General features: G+C 34.9%; 1 protein-coding gene across 1 annotated transcript in view; it reads right to left on the reverse strand.

Annotated features, from left to right (window-relative positions):
• Window positions 1–17,629, reverse strand: part of LOC101976043 (phospholipid-transporting ATPase ABCA3) — a 119,765-nt gene extending 102,136 nt beyond the window's left edge. Inside the window, exons 1-6 of the mRNA XM_005323918.3 lie at window positions 17,406–17,629; window positions 13,419–13,505; window positions 12,566–12,830; window positions 10,600–10,727; window positions 8,820–8,970; window positions 3,053–3,312 (exon numbers count right to left, since the gene is read on the reverse strand). Coding sequence (XP_005323975.1) covers window positions 3,053–3,312; window positions 8,820–8,970; window positions 10,600–10,727; window positions 12,566–12,830; window positions 13,419–13,478 — 864 coding nt within the window. The 5' untranslated portion in view covers window positions 13,479–13,505; window positions 17,406–17,629. The remainder of the gene's footprint in view (window positions 1–3,052; window positions 3,313–8,819; window positions 8,971–10,599; window positions 10,728–12,565; window positions 12,831–13,418; window positions 13,506–17,405) is intronic.
• Between the last annotated feature and the right edge of the window lie 1,563 nt (window positions 17,630–19,192).

Raw genomic sequence — 19,192 nt, forward strand, 5'->3', positions numbered from 1 at the left:
TAACTAAAATGAGTTAAGTAGTAGATATTATCTCCAATTTAAAGAGGAGGAAATCAAGACTCAGAATTTCAAATAACTTGATTAAAATTATTATTAGTGAGTCTATAATTCTTATAATCCCAGAGATCATTTCCCCAGCAATTTACCTAATACTGATAAGACATGAAGAATACTTAAATAAGGCTATAAACCACATAAATTAATCTTTTCTTCTTTGTATCATGTCCTCTTCCAGGAGGTAGTAAAGAAATACAAATACAGTTTATTCAGTTATAAAAATTAATTAATATGAAAAGAGTAAGAAAAGCAGTCATTTTTTATCAATAATATATTTTCTTCAGAACTAGTAGTTTATGTGGTATTTTGAGTTTTAACAAAATATTTTAAAAGGATTTAAGAATATAATGTATAAGGCCAATAAGAATCTTCAAATGCCATGATTTCATTCTCTTTTAATGATGAGTAATATTCCATTGTGTGTGTGTGTGTGTGTGTGTGTGTGTGTGTGTGTGTATATCATGGTTTCTTTATCCATTCATCTACTAAAGGGTATATAGGTTGGTTCCACATTTAGCTATTGTGAACTGTGCTGCTATAAATATCAATGTGGCTGTATACCTGTAGTATGCTGTTTTAAGTCCTTTTGGTGTAAACTAAGGCTTAGGATAGCTGGGTCAAATGGTGGTTCCATTCCCAATTTTCAAGGAATCTCCATACTGCTTTCCATATTGGCTGCACCAACTTGTAGTCCCACCAGAAATGTATGAGTGTGTCTTTTCTCCCACATCCTCACCAACACTTATTGTTGTTTGTATTCTTAATAGCTGCCATTCTGACTGGAGTGAGATGAACTCTTAGAGTGGTTTTGATTTGCATTTCTCTAATTACTAGGGATGTTGAACATTTTTTTTCATATATTTGTTGATTGATATATCATCTTCTGAGAAATGTATGTTCAGTTCCTTGGCCCATTTATTGATTGGTTTATTTGATGGCACTTCATTTTTAGCCAACTTCAATAAGGAACCATGTAGGCAGGAATTTTTCTAGAAATACAGTTTCCAGTATAAACAGGCTGGCAACTGAATGATCCAATACAATGCAATACCATTACACACTCACCAGGAATGATAAAATTAGAAAAGACCAGTAATACCAAATGCTTGTCAAGATAGGTAGAAAAAAGAATTTTCATGCGTTGGTAATGGATGGGTAAAACTATAGAATTTTATTGGAAAACTCAAGTATTAGCTACTAATGGGTGACATGTATAACCTAACATTCAGCAAAAAAGATAAGGAAAAGTCATAGGAGTATCAGTAATAACAGGCAAATGTTAAACAACCCAAATAATAATGGTCATACCACAGAATCAAAACTTAATTAACTTACACAAAACACATCTACATATTTAGCTAAATGAATCACACAGACACAAAGTTACATATAATACATGTTTCAATTTTATCAAGTTTTAAAAGACAAAATGAACTCATGATTTTAGAAGCTAGATTAGTGCATAACTTCGGGAAAATATTTTCAAATGTGTACAAAGTAACTCTTAGTGCATATTTTCTTTATAATAAATCCATTCAATCACATGCATGATTTGTGCACATTTCTCTGTATATGTATATTTCAATGAAAAAATTTTAATTAAAGAATCTTAAAAGCTTGACTGATTGTATAGCATGTTCTGGGGGCATAAAGAAAAAAGTGTTATAGAGGAGAATTAAAGAGAAAACCAAGGAGGTAGAAGTATGAAATTAGAGGAAGAGGCAAGAAAGGAAACTTCACTAATCAGAAGGGAAAGAAATGTATTATAGTCAGAAGAAACAAACATAAATGAAGCATCAAATTATGTCATCTTTTGGATTTCCTGATGTAAATAATAACAAAATGAGAAGTAGAAAGTTGACAAATTTTAGAAAATGTATATGCTTAAATGAAATGTGTTCAAAAAGCAATCAAATAAATACATCCCTTATATTTATTTATGCCAATCTGTGGTTTAGGACAATTAACATGATAACTAAGTACATGGTAGATTAGGAGGCAAGATAGTGGATATGAAGATGAGTAACAAGAGCCCTGAGTAAAAAACAATGAGAGCCCATCTTTAAAGTGATGCTGCCACAAACAAAGGAAAGGAAGAAAATTGTATGACTCATGATTACATAAAGAAGATAAATGAAAAGGAGAAATGACTGACGACAGTAGCTACACACATAATTACTAATCACTCACTACATGCCAGGTACTGTACTACTAAGCACTCTACATATATTTCCTCAGTTACACCGCACAATAGTAACTTTGGATAGAAAAATTTTCATATAACATCTCACTTAATATTGTACTATCCTGAAGGTTAGGTTTTATTAATTAAGCTCAATTTAGAAAATAATATAGAAATCTTACATGATGTTCTAGAGTTAATGAGTAATAGAGTCAAAACATGGTTTATCAGAATCCCTGAAACTAAGTAGATACTAATAAATCAATAATAAAGTAGATACTAAGTAGGTAGTAAGATAGTAATAAATAAAATAAAACTAAGTAGATACTAATAAATCATTGAATAAATCATTGGTTAATTGGGTGATAACTGAATTCTGAACTATAAAGTCTCTGGTTTAAAACAACATACTCTGGACCAAACTCAAAACTGGAAAAGATTCACTCAAGAAAGCTGAAAAGTTCTCTTAAGAAAAAAATCAGAATCATAGTATCTTGGAATTGGATTTTATCTTAATCAGTCTAGATATAATTTTAAGAGTTCAGATAATTATTTAGTTCATTTAGCATTGCATTTGAATTCTATCAGTAATATTCTTTGGAGTAGTCTTCTGTAACTAAAACTAAAATTCATACCAAGAATTACAATTAAAACAAAATTATGGGTAATTGTCAAAAGTACTTAGCTGCCACTGAAACATAAACATCTACCATTTTTGAGTGTGTAGAAATAATATAATCTTCTACATAAATTTGCCCCACAGACTCAAAATTTTCTGGGAAGCTCTATCTACCACAAGAAAAGTAGAGTTACCTTTAATTGATTTTCCTTTTCCCACACAATGGACTGAATTAAGATAAGATGATTCAAAGAGAAGATACATATGGTTACTAAAGGGATAAAAATACCAGCAAATACATAGAAAAAATCTTGATACTGCATTGGGTATGGAAATCTCTGAACAAAAATTCTAACACCATTAAACAGTTTTTCTGCAGCAGTGCCACTGTGATGTAGCATAATGGCCTTGTCCAGGGCATGTTGCACAAGCAGGAACCCTTCACTGATGTACCCTAAATGAGAAAACAAAGATTAAGTACCGTAGACCAAAAAATAGCTGAGTTGAACAAAAACAAAAGAAAAGCACAATAAAGTATGGTCATATTCTGTCAACAAATAGATCACCTGTACAATAGTGGAGTAGTGGTCATATAAAATTACCTAGTGATGTAGCCATCTTAAATTTGTGTAAGAACACTCTATGTAACGATCATGCTGTGAAAGTGTAAAATGCCTAATGATGTATTTTTCATACTTTATTCCAATGTGAAGCCACACATGACTGTATGTCAAAGGCAAACAACATAAGTTAATTTTTGTAATAAGGCTCTTGTTATAGTCTAAATTTCAGAGCAGCTATCAGAGTTTTGCCACCCAAATACATAATGAATGTGTCAGCTGTAAATAAAGATAATTTCACTCTTTCCTTTCCAAATGTTATGATGCTTCTTTTTCTGATATTTTTTCTAGAACTTCCAATAATTTGCTGAACAAAACTGATGAAAATAAACATCTTTGCTTTATTCCTGATATTAGGAGGGAATGTTCACTATTTCACCAATAAGCTACCTATCTTCCACAGATGTGCTTTATTAGATTGAGAAAATCTCTTACTGATACTTTGGGTGGAGATATTTTTTTAAATATAATTTTAATTTTTAAAAAATAAACAGCTTTTGCAGACAAGTTGCAAAGGCAGTACAAGATAATTTATACAGAACAGGTCTGTTGGCAATACATTTCTACAAGATTTTTTAAAATTTTGTTGTGAGAAAGGCTTTCTTTCTTCTTTGTTAGAAAGTTTTCACTGGGTCACCAGATTTCTGGGTTAATGTTTTTTTTTTTTTCCCCAACACTTTGAAAATGTCACTCTCTTTTTGCTTACATTGTTTCTCACATGAAATTAGCTGTGAATTCTCCCTTGTTGGCACAATATAATACCTTCAAGGTTTAACATTTGTAATTGATCTTTTTTTCTTTTTAGATATACATGACAGTATATTTTGACATATTATATATACTTGGAATATATCTTATTCTAATTAGGATCCCATTCTTGTGGTTGTACATTATGTGGAGGTTCACTGTGGTGTATTCATATATGAACATAGGAAAGTTACTTCAGATTCTTTCTACTGTCTTTCCTATTCCCAACTCCCCTCCCTTCTCTTCATCCCCCTTTATATAATCCACTGAACTTCTATTCTTCTCCTCCCTCCTTTGTTGTGTGTTAGCATTTGCATATCAGAGAGAACATTTGCCTTTTGTTTTTTGGGATTAGTTTATTTCATTTAGTATGACAATCTCCAGATTAATCCATTTGCTGGCAAATGTCATAAAGTTGTTATTCTTAATGGCTGAGTAACATTCCATCATGTATATATGCCACATTTTCTTTATGCATCTGTTGACATATTATATATACATGGAATATATCTTATTCTAATTAGGATCTAGGTTAGTTCCATAGCTTAGCTATTGTGAGTTGAGATGCTACAAACATTGATGTGGCTGCACCACTGAACTGTAGTATATATTTTAACTCCTTTGGGTATATACCATGGAGTGGGATAACTGGGTCAAATGGCGGTTCCATTCCAAGTTTTCTGAGGAATCGCCATACTGCTTTCCAGAGTGGCTGCACCAATTTGCAGTCCCACCAGCAATGTATGAGTGTACCCCTTTCCCAATAATCTTGCCAACATTTATTGTTGCTTGTCACTGATTTTATGTAGTGTGAGTAAGATATGACTAAATGGGGAGTTCCATTTGTTTGCTTCTATTTTAATCCTGCTTGATGTTCTCTAAGCTTTTGGGGGGTTTGTGGTTTAGCGTCTGTCATCTTTTAGAAAATTCTCAGTCATTAATTCCTCAAAAAATTTTTGCTCTATTCTTTCTTACTTCTCCTTTTGGTATTTCAATCATATATATGTTCAACCATTTGATTTAATCCATAGTTTTTGCTTAACTAACTCTTCACATAGCTTTGTTAGTCATTGTTCTCTGTATTACATTATTTACAAATAATTTTTTCACAACTAACTAGTATAATTCTAAGTATGGAAATTTCAACTCCCTTTATATACATTTATTCTCCTTCATTTATAATAGAATTGTCATTTTTTTTACTTATAATGTGAACTACATTCACCAATGTTAAAATTTTTGCTTCAACTATCAAACATACTTCAGAAAATTGAAGAAAAATCTATTATATTTACCCATATTTTTGCCTATAATATTCTTCCTTCCTTCCGGATGTTTTCAGGTTTTCTTTTTTTAAAAATCAGTTCCTTTATGTTTAGAGAATTTCCTTTAGTCATTCTCTTAGGATGTTCTGCTGGCAACACATTTTCTTTCCATGCTTGAGATTTTACAATTTCCCCTTGATTATTGGTGTGTATTAATTATATAGAACAATGGGTCTTGTTCTTGTCATAACACAATTGTACATACATAAAAATGTAACTTGATTAATTACAATTTCCTTTTAATGTTGATGGTTTCTGAAATAGGCTGTCATTCATACTGTTTTCCACTGTATGTAACATGTTAATTTTCCTCTGGCTGCTTTCAAGATTTTTTTTTGTCTTTAGTTTTCAGTGGATTTCTGTCTCTTTTCAAATCTGAGAAACTTTCAGTCATTTTCTGTGGGAGGCAGTCTCACTGGCATTCTCCTTCCCGTGATGGGAAGAGGAATGTTTTTGTCATGAGGAACATAACAATTATCCCTGTGTTTCCCGCCCCCCAGCTTTGTTCTCTTTCTCCTCTTCATCTCAGTCTCTGATAGTGTATTAGATTTTTTTTAATTTTTAATTTTTATTAGTTGCTCGAGACAATACAATGATCTTGACATTTGATTCAATGGGGTTTGAATTCTCATTTTTCCATGTGTACGGATTGCAAGATCACATTGGTTATACAGCCACGTATATAGATATAGCAATACTAGTGTCTGCTGTATTCTGCTGCCCTCCCTATCACCCTCTCCTTTCCCCTCCCCTCCCATCACCTCTCTCTACCCAATGGGACACATTTCTCTCTCTTTTTTCCTTCCCCCCTCACACTATCATATATGTATTTTGTATAACGATGAGGGCCTCCTTCCATTGTATTAGATTTTTTTGATAACTCCATCTGTCCTTGAGGTTCTTCTTTACCCTCCTTTTTAAAAAATTCTGTTGTTTAGATTAGGGTAATTCTTTTTCTTACAGCTCTCAAACTGTAAGTATGTGACTTTCATATCAGTTTTCCACATTTTTATGCTTTTGGCTGGTAAGTTCACCTTTAAAATGTAATGTTCTCTAAGAACAAGAAGTCTATAATGTTCCTTTTGAATTACAGTGCCAATGTGTTGTGTTACAGTGTTACAAATCAACCACAGATATTAAGATTTTAAAAACAGAAACACACATAAAACTAGACTATATGTTGTTAAGTTGACAAAAATGTTGTGACCAATTGCTTATAGAAACCTAATCCTATATTTCCCCTGGAACAATGATTAAACATTTGCTAATTTAGTATTCTTGACAACTTTAAAGAATATAATCACTGAAGATAATGAAAATCGATTATATGTAATATACCTTTTTTTGACAAGTTCCTGTCAGATTTTCCCCTCATTGCTGATTTTCTACAATTTATGTGTATGATTATGGTAGATATATTTATCCTGACTGAGGTTTTTAGAACTTCTTTGACATACCAATTTACAATTTTCATCGAATTTGAAAAATGTCCAATAGACCTTCAAACACATTTGGTACCCCTTTTCTTTCTCTTTACTTATGATACCTCCAATTCCAAATATGAAACATTTAATACTATCTGACTGATTCTTATTAGTTATGAACAGAACCAATAAAAAAGGAGAAAGGGGGATTTATTAGATCAACTTATATGATCAGAGTTTGGGCAGTCCTATGATGACTGTCTACATAGAAAAAAGCTAGAGAAACCCCTTCTGCTCAAAGAAGCCAGAAGCCTCAGAACAAAGGGACCAATAATACAGTCTCATTCTGAGGCTAAAGTCCTAGAAACCTTAGAGAGTTGCTGGTGTGAGTGTACACAAAAAAACTGAAGAAACTGGCATCTAAGGTCCATGGGTGACAGACAGCAGTAGATAAACTTGCTCAAGAAGAATCAAACTTGAGTTTTGTTCCATCTGGGCCTCTAGCCTACTAGATGGTGTTATCCACATTTAGAGCAGATCTTTCCTCTCATTCTGCTGCCCACATGCCAATTATCTCTGGAAACACTCTGACAAACACACCCAGCAGTATGCTTTACTAGTTAGGAAGAGTCTATCAATCCAATCAAGTTGAATATGATGGAGATTAATCATCAGAGATAGCAAACTCATTTCTCTTTATTCCTATCACATAAAATTAATAATTTTAAAGTGCAGAATTTTGTGGTATTCATAGTATTATGCAATGAATACTTCTACATAGTTCCAAAACATTTTCAATTTCCCAAAAGGAAACCCCACACCTATATTACACATTTACTTCCCATTCCTTCCTCCTCATAGTCCATGGAAAACACAAATATTTGGTCTCTACAGACTTTTCTATTCTGCATGTTCTATGTAAATGGTATCATACAATATGTGACCTTTTTTCACTTAGCATATTGTTTTCAAGTTTCATACATACTGTGGCATCAAAGTATTTCATTTGTATATATGACCAAATAATGTCAGTCCTCATCTTTTTTTGCAAAATGTATACTATGTATCTTCAAATTTATTGACTATTTTGTCATGTTCTGTATGCTATTAATCTCATATATGAATTTATTTAACATATTGTATTTTTGTTCAATAATATCTATTTAAAAATTTTTTAAGGTACAGAAGTAGATATCCACTTAAGGGAGAATGGGGCAATATCAAAACAGAGATCCTTTGGGGTAAAGCAAGGGGACAATGTGGGCTATCTCCAGAGGGACAGACAGCCTCAAGGTTTCAGTATTGGCATGTCTCTCCTGAAATTCCTTATCTCTTCATCTTATAAGCAGGACAGGTAGGTCTATAGTTTCAGAGAGTTTGGGTTTCCTTAGGGTTTAATTCCATTAGGTCCCACAATACAACCATGATTAGACTGCATGAGCTCTCTTTGCTTTCTAGCACACTTCCACTGTTGGCTACTTCACAAAAATCCTAGGACTAGGGGAAAGAAAATAGTTGAATTGAAACATTATTTTTTGAGGAGGGAGAGCTCTTCATATTTGTGTCCATCTTACTAGTCCATATTATTGTAAAACACTTTGCCATGTATACAGACTGCCTCTAGCTATGACTGACACATTTGCACCCATATCAGGCATTTGTTTCCAGGTATGAAAGCCACAAGAGCTCTCTGCTCACCCATGAAGGGCTTGTCCTTTCTGAAGTTCAGCTTATCAATGCTTCCCTGCATACAAAATGATTAAACAGCTTTCATCACAAGGTGAAAACATGAGTTCTTATTATGAAACAGACTATTAAGAGATGTATGATTAAAAATCTACTTACCAGGACTTCCCCCATCTTCTTCTTGTTGGTTTCTAGGTCCCACAGGAGGCACCGATGGAAAGAGAGAATTTGTCAACCAGCTACTTGCTTCAAATGAATCCCCAAACTTGTTGTTCTTCTTTAAACTACTGAAACGTAGATAATATTTAACCTAGTAGGAATAATAAAACACAATATCCATAAAGCAAAAAATATATAAATAGTATATACTGACAAGCATCAAAGTAGATTCTGAACATCAAGACTTAAGAGAAAACTTGCCGTAAGGTACATGACCTGTTCAGATACCATCAAATTTTAAGCCTACTACCCTTAAATCTGTCCTCTTTTTTCGAAGTGTCAATAACTTTTGGATATATATTGTAGGTTTGCAGTAAGCACATACAGTAGCAACTTGTACATCATTGTGAATTTATCTTTCCTTAGACAGAAAGCTGGCATGCATACTGAGAATACATATTCCAAAAGGCATTATTATTACTCTTCCCATTTGTTAGTCAATGTCAGTCAAGTGTTCTAAGAGGAAAATCTCTTCCTCTTCTAGAAGTGACTGCAACATAAGAATCTTACAGGAGGACAGAGAAAGGATATAAGATGTAAATGATTACCATTACATAATTTATTGTTTAATGAAAAGATAATAATAATTCTGGATAGCTAGTATACTTTAAGGTATATCAATTTAGGCCTAAGTGGTTTTCTGAGACAACATATGGACCAAGAATTGGCAAGTCAGAAGGTCAGGCCAGAAAAATCAGTAATGTAAGCAGGGGCAGGTAAGAAACTTGTTACATGCTCACAGAGAGCTCCTGTTCCTGAAGGAGCACAACATCTATATATTAAGTATAAATTCAGTGATGAGATATGTTTATGTGGGGATGAAGTATACATAGGCAGGAGAGACAATGTAGTATCACAGCACAATTATAAAAATAAGAGTAAGGCAAGTGAGGGAACTGGGTGACGGAGACTGTACAGAACCAAGAAGAGATGAGGTTTGTAATTGCACCAAAAACATTTTGACCAGGTTTTATATACACTGTTGAGCCTTTATCTGCATCAGCCAACACTGAGTCAGTCACTTCAGGAAAGTTAACACATAGGAAGTCAGTGTGGAAGTGACAGGACAGAAAGAATGGATATCTACAACTTCCTACACCAAACAGATGATTTTCCTTACCCTTTTGTTTCACTGACAACCATATATATCCTAAGTGCACAATTCTGGCTTCACATATATCTATATTCTATACTTGGTTATCAGAGTATTCCTCAGTGTTTACAGATGTCCTAATTCTGATTCAACCTGGCTAGTGAAGATGTACATACTTTATCACATCAGGTGTTAGAAAATGGGAATTTACTTCAGCATCACCTGTGGAATTAGAGACAGCTACCATATCAGATAGAGGACAAAGATATATCTTTTTTTTAATTTAACAAATAAAATTTTATTTAACACATTTTATTGTATCAAATTTTATTTAACATATTCTCTTGACTTTTTTCTTAACTTAATTTTTACTGAGTTATATCCTTAATTGCCAGTGTTTTCTATGATGTCAGTTTATGAATAAGGTCTGGTAGGTGGTGATTATGATTCTTTCTACATCACAAAACACTGGCTCAATAAATGTACAAACACCATTCAAGCATCTGCCATGTATGATTTTGGGCAAGTTATAGTCTCCTCATTATTTAATGGAATGATACCTCCATTTCATTAAATCTCTGGAAATAGACTGTACAATCATGAGGTTTCTACATAAAGCTTTCTCACCTTAAGTGGGAGAGGATCATTGGTACTTTGGAAGACATGATCAAATACAATAGCAGCCAGAACATTTTTAGAGTTATTAGTTTGCTCAACATAATCTTCAAAAGCTCTTTCTGAAGAAAAGCCTATAACTAAAAAGAGAAAAATCTAGTTCATGAGTTGTCCATATAAAGGCAAAATGTATGATAGCCCTTCCTCCTATCTGTGAGATGAATGAAAGGCCATCAAATGTCACAAATTTCAAAACACTGTTACTCAAATATTAGCATAACAAACTAATGAATAGTTGGGAGTTTTAAAATTATCACAAGTTTAAAATAATAATAAAATACATACTGAAGAAAGCAAAGGGATAAAGAATGCTCTAAAGAGCATTTTGAAATTTCTGTCTTGAAGGAAATTAGAAAAAAATTGATCAAATGCAATCTATTCAAAGTACTATATACCATGATATATGAATAAAAGATTCCCTTAATATGTGAGGTAATAATATTTTAGTATTTGAGTTGATCAATGAATGATTTTGGCCTAAACATTTAACCTAATTGATATTTGAAAAAGCTATGGTGCTATTTGCACCCCTCAAAGTCAAAATACACAGTCATTTAATATATCTGTATAGGCATTTGTGTATGCTAAAGATCTTACTAGGAGTAAACAGGATACCAAAGAATTCCAACAGCCCAAGCATGAAAATAAAGGTCTATGAAGTTTCATTACTAAAATTTAAAAGACTTGACTGTCACAATTTTTCCAATGGCACCATCATCCTCATTACAAGTACTATCTCATGCTTCCAAAGTTCCTACTCCCAAAGTACACTCTGCCACACTTGTCACCTGGACTGCAAGGTATGTCACCATTTCTGTATTTCACAAAGACTATCATAAAGTCAATTCCTTTAACTACTTTTCTCCATTTATTATTTTTGCAAACAATTCTATAAACATAACAAAACTCAACTCCAAAGAATTATCTTCCATCTTAGTGGTTTTTCTGTTTAGGAAACATGAGACCTTGGTGAGTATTTCATCTTTTAAAACATCTGCATTTAGGTGACTGTGTTGGCTTGATACTTGCTTTACATTTGCATAAAAATGAGTCATTCCTATAAGTGTCATAAAACAAAGAAATAGCCTTGCTTAAGGAAGAAAGTACAAAGTCAAATTATGGAGCTGACCCTGATTCTGGTGACCCTTGGGTAATGTTTAGCCTGGGAGATGCCATGAATTCACAATAATTTATCTTAAAGGCATGTACTTGAGGAAGATCCAGCCTCCTGGACTATTTTTCATGCCCAAACTTCAAAGCTGACCTCTAGTTAGCAATGTAAACCAGTCCCCAAGGTTGATAGCATTCCATCATTACATGAATTAAACACATCCCAGCTTCAGATGTGACTCCATAGGACCAGTTCATACTCTGATGCCATTATTCTTCCCTTTCAAAAATCATTCACCAACTTCCACAAATCTCAGGGCACTTACCAGGACGTGGATTTCTCTGGACTTGCTATTAATACTGGTAATTTATGGTCAGGGGGAGTATCCAATATTCTAGCACAAATCTGAGTACACTACTGTGTCTCAAAAGGGCTGGGGATGATATCAAGGATAACCCAATTTGTTTTGAAAAAAAGTATTGTTTTTCTAGTCCAAATGCTAACAGGTATGTTATTTTGTGATACAAACATGGTATCAAAGAAACCTGTGATTGTTCCTTAGGGACTACTGCTGATGAGAAGTTATGATATGAAACTGCAGATTTATCAGTGTAAGAAGAGGGTTACTAGTAAGCATTTGTTCTTGGCTCGATGGGGGGAAAACGATTTTTTAAATTTAACCCTCAAGTTTATAATATCATACTACAATGTTTTTCTTCGAAGGTGAATGCCCAATTAAAAAGATTACAAATATGTTTTTGCTAAAACAATTTAATAATGCTTTTTCAGAAAATCTTAATTTCTGACCTTTCAAATTAGTGTTTAAATCTCTTTTCACATTTTCAACAATATTCTGTACCACAATACTTTTGGAAGGCACGTAAGCCAATTCCCAAGGATAAGAAACAGTGACAGGAGATCTGATGAATGAAGGCAAATCATTGATGGGATGAGCATTGTAACTGAAAGGTCCAGTCTTCTTTATGATAATAAACTTGCGTATTGCCAAAAGTATAATACCAAATAAAATTGTCAGAATTATTTCCACAACTAAAGCCACAAGTTTCCGCCTCTATAAGAGTGAAAAAACAAGATTATGTTGATTTTCCTCAAGATCATTAGGTACGAAAAAGGCTATTTTTTGGGGGGGAGGGAGGGTGGGTAACTGGGGATTAAACTCAGGGGCACTCAACTACTAACCCATATCTCCTGCCCTATTTTGTATTTTATTTAGAAAAAGGGTCTCACTAAGTTGCTTAGTGCCTCACCATTGCTGAGGCTAACTTTGAACTCGCCATCCTCCTGTCTCAACCTCTGGAGGTACTGAGATTACAGGCTTGCACCACCATACCCAGTGGCTAATTTTTTTTATATTAACAAGATACTGCATAAGGAATAGATAGACAATAAGCACAGCTTTACTCTATGATAGTAGCAGTTTTGTGGACTGCCTTTTTCCCCCCCTTTCTATAATCTGCTATTATTTCTATTTCACTCTGTGGAGGTTCTGTCTGGATCAGATAGCCCCAGTCCTGGATCCAAGAAAAGTAAAACAATATAAACTGAAATTCAGTGACTAGGTTGTCAGAATTTCACCCAGTGGCCTCTGTACTGTATATACAATAGTGTTTACAACAATAATATAAACAATTCAACTTACCTTCAAAGTAAAATTCTTCCAGAGAAGAATCATAAGTTTTTTGTACCCAAACAAATCCATTCTTCTAAAAGGAGTGGAAGTTCAACTCTATGGAGGGAGCAAAGTTGTTTTTTTTTTTTTTTTAAGAAAAGAAAATTAAGATTAATGACATGTAGATTTTCAAAGAGTAAATTAAATTTAAATCACTTAATTTTCTAATCAAGTTTTAAAAATGACAATAAGAAAGAATAATAATTTGAACTATTTGAGAAGTAGTTTATCCCTAATTTTAATTTATTCAATATCTATGGAGATTCTAATATGTAAAAAATGTCAAATACAAAACAAAGATCAATGAGTTATTGAAGCAAGTTTCTAGGTTTGGAAATGACTGCCACTAACAAAATTGCTAAGACAAATGGATTCACAATAGACTAAATGTTTATGTCCCCTGCAAATTCACGTTAAATCCTAACAGTCAATTTGACAGTTTTTAAAAATAGGGACTTTGGGATGTGATTTGAATGGAATTAGTGTACTTATAATAATGGTCCCAGAGAGATCCCTCATCCTTTACACTATACGAAGACATAAAGAAAAGACCACCATCTGTGAACCAGGAAAGGGACCTCCCAATACACTGAATCTGCCAGCACATGAACCTGTGATGTCCCAGCCTCCAAAACTGTGAGCAATAAATTTCTGTTTATAAGCCATGCATAGAGTCTTTGGCATTTTTTTAGAGCAGCAAAAATGAACTAAAGTCAGTTCTTATTAATTTATGGATTAATTTTTATATTTCATAAACAATTATTCTGCAAATTTGTGGCCCTATTAGTAAAGGTGTATAATAGGAAACAAAACAAATAAAACCCATCCCTCATGGTGTGGATGGCACAGCAGGTTATGTTTAATACTAGGAATCTGAAATCAGACTGTTTAAATAAAAATCCCAGCTCTAACAATAACAATATAACCTGAACACCAGATTGAATTCTTGGGACTATGAGAAAGAGCGTTCAAATTCAGGACCAGATATGTGAGACATGAGATTAGGATTTCACCTTATAATTAAAGATGAACCTGAGGGAGATTGGCCTTTGCAGGGATTGCAATCTAGCCTCAAACAATCACAATCTTTAGATTGCAATTGCCCTCAGCTGCCTGGCATAAAACAATTTTATCTGGAGAAAAGAACATGATGCTAGAGTCAATTACATCTGCAAATACTCTTTCTGAATATAACACATACATAAAAACAGAAAATCTCTATTGCTACTTTCTTAAACTAGATGATAAGGACTCAAATCAACATCTAAAATGTCTGCCCATAAAAGCTAAAATCAAGAAAACATGTATGGCTACTCAAAGCTATCTACAGATTCAATGCAGTCACTATCAAAAGACCAATGGTATTATTCAAAGAACTGGAAAAAAATCCTAAAATTCATATGGTCTCTCTCTCTCTCTCTCTCAAACACACACACACACACACACACACACACACACACACACACACACACACACACCTTTTAATAGCCAAAGCCATCTTTAGCAAAAAGAATAAATCAGAAGGCATTATACTACTTGACCTCAAAATATAACACAAAGTATCCAAAAGTACAGACACACAGACTACAGCCCAGAAGTAAATCCACACATTTACAGCCAAGTGCTAAAAACATGCATTGGAGAAAGGACAGTCTTTTCAATAAGTAATGCTAAGAAAATTGGATATCCACATGCAGAAGCATGAAACTAAACCCTACATTTCTCATCAGTTATAAAGATAAACTCAAAATGCATTTAAAACGTAAATGTAAGACCTGAAACTATGAAATTACTAGAAGATAAAGAAAATGCTTAAGGATACTGAAAAAGGCAAAGGCTGGTTTTTTTTTTTTTGTTGTTGTTGTTTTTTGGCAAGACCCCAAAAGCACAGGAAACAAAAATAAATAGAATTACACCAATCTAAAAAGCTTAGACACAGCTAAGGAAACAATTGGCAGAGTGAAGATAGGACCACAACATGGGCAAAAACACTTTCAAAGGGTTTAATATCCAAAGTTGATAAGAAAAAAGAAACGCAACAGAAAGAAAACAAATAATCAGATTTTTAAATAATTTGAATAGACATTTCTTAAAAGAAGACATATAAATGGCTAACAAGTCTATCAAAAAATACTCAATATCATCAGAGAAATTCAAATTAAAACCAAAGTGAGATATCCCTTCATACGTATTAGAATGGCTTTTATCAAAAAAGACAGATACAGTCATTATCAAAAAACAGTATAAAAGTTCCTCAAAAATTAAAACTAGAACTATCATGTTCCAGCAATCTCACAACTAGTTTTATATTCAACAGAAATGAAATCATTACATCAAAGAGATCTGCAAATCCCACATTCATGGCAGTATTACAGTATCCAATATAGGTAATCAATATAAGCACTCATCAACTAATGAATGGATTAAAATGTGTATATTATTCAGCTATAAAGAAAAATGAAATTCTGTCATTTATTAATATGTATGGAATTGGAGGTCATTATGTTAAGTGAATAAGCCAAGCAAATACCACACAATCTCACTTATACATGGAATCTAAGGAAGTGCAATTGTAGATTAGCAGGGGCTGGGTGGGGTAAGGGTGTTGTGGGGGTCAGAAGGATATTGGTCAAAGAATATAAAATTTCAATTACATAGGAGAAATACATTCAAGAGACCTATTATATGACATGATGATTATAGCTAATAATAATGCACTATATTCTCAAAAGTTATTTAAAGTTTAAATGTTCTCACCACAAAAAGTATGTGATGTTTGCATTTATTATGTTTAATTTAGCCCACTTTACGATTATACATATTTTAAAACACGTTGTACATGCAATTCATTTTGTCAACTAAAAAGAAATTTTAAAAATTAAATTTTTGAAAAACGAAAAAAAAGCCACAGATTGAAAGAAAGTATTTTTAACACTTATATATCTAACAAGAGATTTACATCCAGAGTATATAAATCACTGCTACAAGCCAGTATTAATTTTTAATGGGGGGAAAAAAACGAACAGGAAAAATAGTTTAACATCATAAGCTATCAGTGAAATACAAATGAAAACTAAAACAAGGTATCTTGACATACACACGACAATGGTACTTTTTGATGTCAAAAAATGTTGTCAATCCCTTGGAGAGCATTTAGAGCAAAAAAGACTCATTAATCACTAGTGGGCGTGCAAGGAATGCCTTAGCAATTTCTTAAAGAAGTGAAATAGCTAACCAGTGGTTTTCAACTAGTGGGGCAGCTTTGCCTCACATCCCGGGGACATTTAACAATGTCTGGTATCAACTAAGTAGAGGATGTGAAGTTGTGCAGAATGGATCCTGCAACAAAGAATTCCATGCGACAAAATACAACAGTGCCAAAGTTGAGAAGCCCTGCTTATCCTATAATAAAATTAATTACACCCCTTGGTGTAATTAATTTTATTATGGGATAATAAACAGGAACAAAAATATATATGCAGGGGGGGGTAGTAAAAGCCATATACAAGAATGTCCTGGTAGGATTATTCCTAAAAGTCAGAAATTTGAATCATCCCAAATACATTGTGAACTAGTCAAAATAAAATTCCCGAGTCCATCAGTCTGATTAATTCGGGTTGTTCAGGGCTCGTGTGTTGGTTGGGTTTCTAGTGCTTTGTGTGCACATTTGTGTTCCTGGTGGGGAGGAGAGCACATACTCATGAATTCCTTAAAGTTCAGACTCTGGGCTCCTCACATTCCTGCACTCCCAGTGCACGCCCTTCCGCCCGCACTTTGCCCTTAGCTTCAATCTCCTGCCTCAGGCCCTGTGGAGATGGGTGAGCCTTATCTCCATCCACTGCAGATGAGCCTGGGAGGCAGGGTGAGACTCCTACAGCCGGCAAAAGGACCATAACCAATTTCCACCGACTCCCAAACCTTCGCTTTCCCTAACCTAAGTCCAAAAGGAATGCGCACCGTCTCTCACTAGTGGGTCTCCACAAGTGGGGGCAGAAGACCGGACGCCTCTCACACCCCGCGAGTGTGAGTCTGTCCGCTTACAGTGCGGCTCCCACAGCGTGAGCGTCCGGGAGCAGCGATAGAGGACATCAACTCCACTCAATCAAGTAGGAGCAAGAAAGGTCCGAGGGCCTCACACTCCCACTGCTGAGGGCTCACAACCCGCCTCCGCAGACCGGGGACACACGCCCTCCCCAACTGCCAGCCGCTGCGCAGCCGCCCGCCGGCAAGGGCGTTGCCTCGGCCTCGCGCACCAATCAAAGATGCGGACGCAAATGGGGGCGTGGCATCAGCCCGTGCACCAATCAAAAGCGCTGACGTGAGTAGCACGTGTGGGGGCCGGGGCTCGGTGTCCCCAGCGCGCGCACACTCAAGGCTGCGCCTACTCCATAGTCCCTGTTTGCCCACCGGCTTCCACTATGCTGCTCTAGCCCACTAGAAGCAAAGGACATTGTTTCCGAGTCCCTTTACTGAGCCTGTGCTTTACCCAAACCTCCACCCTCTCAGTTGTTTCAGCCTTGTCCACGCAACATGTGGGACTCCCTAGTTTTCTAATTATCCTCATGTCTTCCCCAAGTACATTAGTGCCCCCTTCTCTTGGCATACTCCATCTACCTCCCCAGTAGCTCAGCTGCAAAAATCACAGGTTCGGGATTCTGTTAAAAGGCAAATTCACTCTGGCAATGTGCTGGGTATGAATTTATTGCCTCTCAACTCCAAATGGGAGCAGGACTATTGAACTGACAAGAGTTGTCAGGAGAGGGCGCTAGAGGAACGCTGTAAAACAAGGAGCTTCTCTGTCCCCAGGACTTTCCTTGGCATTTTTGCCCCCCACCCCATGAGTGCGGATTCTTACTGAGTAATGCAGGTGCCTCGGTTGTTTGCTTTTGGGTTAATAACCCGGTAATGGTTCCTTTTCCCTTTTTAAAGACAAGAGAAATAGAACAGAGAATAACTTCAGAATATCACTTTATTACTTACAATAACCAACTGAGTATATAAAAATCTTGACAAGACACCCCAAAGTAGAGCAGCTTCTTAGGACTCTTCGTTTTGCATTTCAACTATGCCTATCCTTCCTGTATGCTCATCTAACCGTGAATCCTGTAGGGGAAATTACATTTGTCATGAAGCCTATGGGGAATCAATCGGTCCTAAAAAGAATGAGAAGAGATCCCTGTTTTCTTTCAATTTCCTTCTTCTTTCCGTCTTAATTATAGGTGGACCGAGAATAGGAAAGAGATGGGTTTTTTCCTTCCTTCCTTCCTTCCTTCTTCTTTCTTTTCTTTTACTCCAAACGTTCTTGGTGCAAAGATTATCTTGCAAATGTAGATTTTTTTTTTTCTTTTTCTCTCTTTGGGCGGGGGGATTACTGAGGATTGAATTTAGGGGCACTCAACCACCGAGCCATATCCCCAGCCCTTTATGTATTTTATTTTAGAAACAGGGTCTCACTGAGTTACCTAGTGCCTTGCAGTGGCTGAGGCTGGCTTTTAACTTGCGGTCCTCCCAGATACGAATTTAGAATCTTGATTTGAGTTTTAGAAATAATAATCCAACTTGCAGCTTAATCTTTGAAACAGTATAAACGTGTGTATTTAAACCTCTCTTATCCATAACCAGCTGCTAAAATATTATGTTCTTGCTCTTCAGACTGTCTCATAAGACAGCACCATTATTTTCCATGTTTCTATTCAAATATTCAGAATACTCAGGAATAGGAGTCTTTGTCCTCACCCTGATAA

The sequence above is a fragment of the Ictidomys tridecemlineatus genome, chromosome 10, assembly GCF_052094955.1.
Source record: "Ictidomys tridecemlineatus isolate mIctTri1 chromosome 10, mIctTri1.hap1, whole genome shotgun sequence".
NCBI classification, from domain to species: domain Eukaryota; kingdom Metazoa; phylum Chordata; class Mammalia; order Rodentia; family Sciuridae; genus Ictidomys; species Ictidomys tridecemlineatus.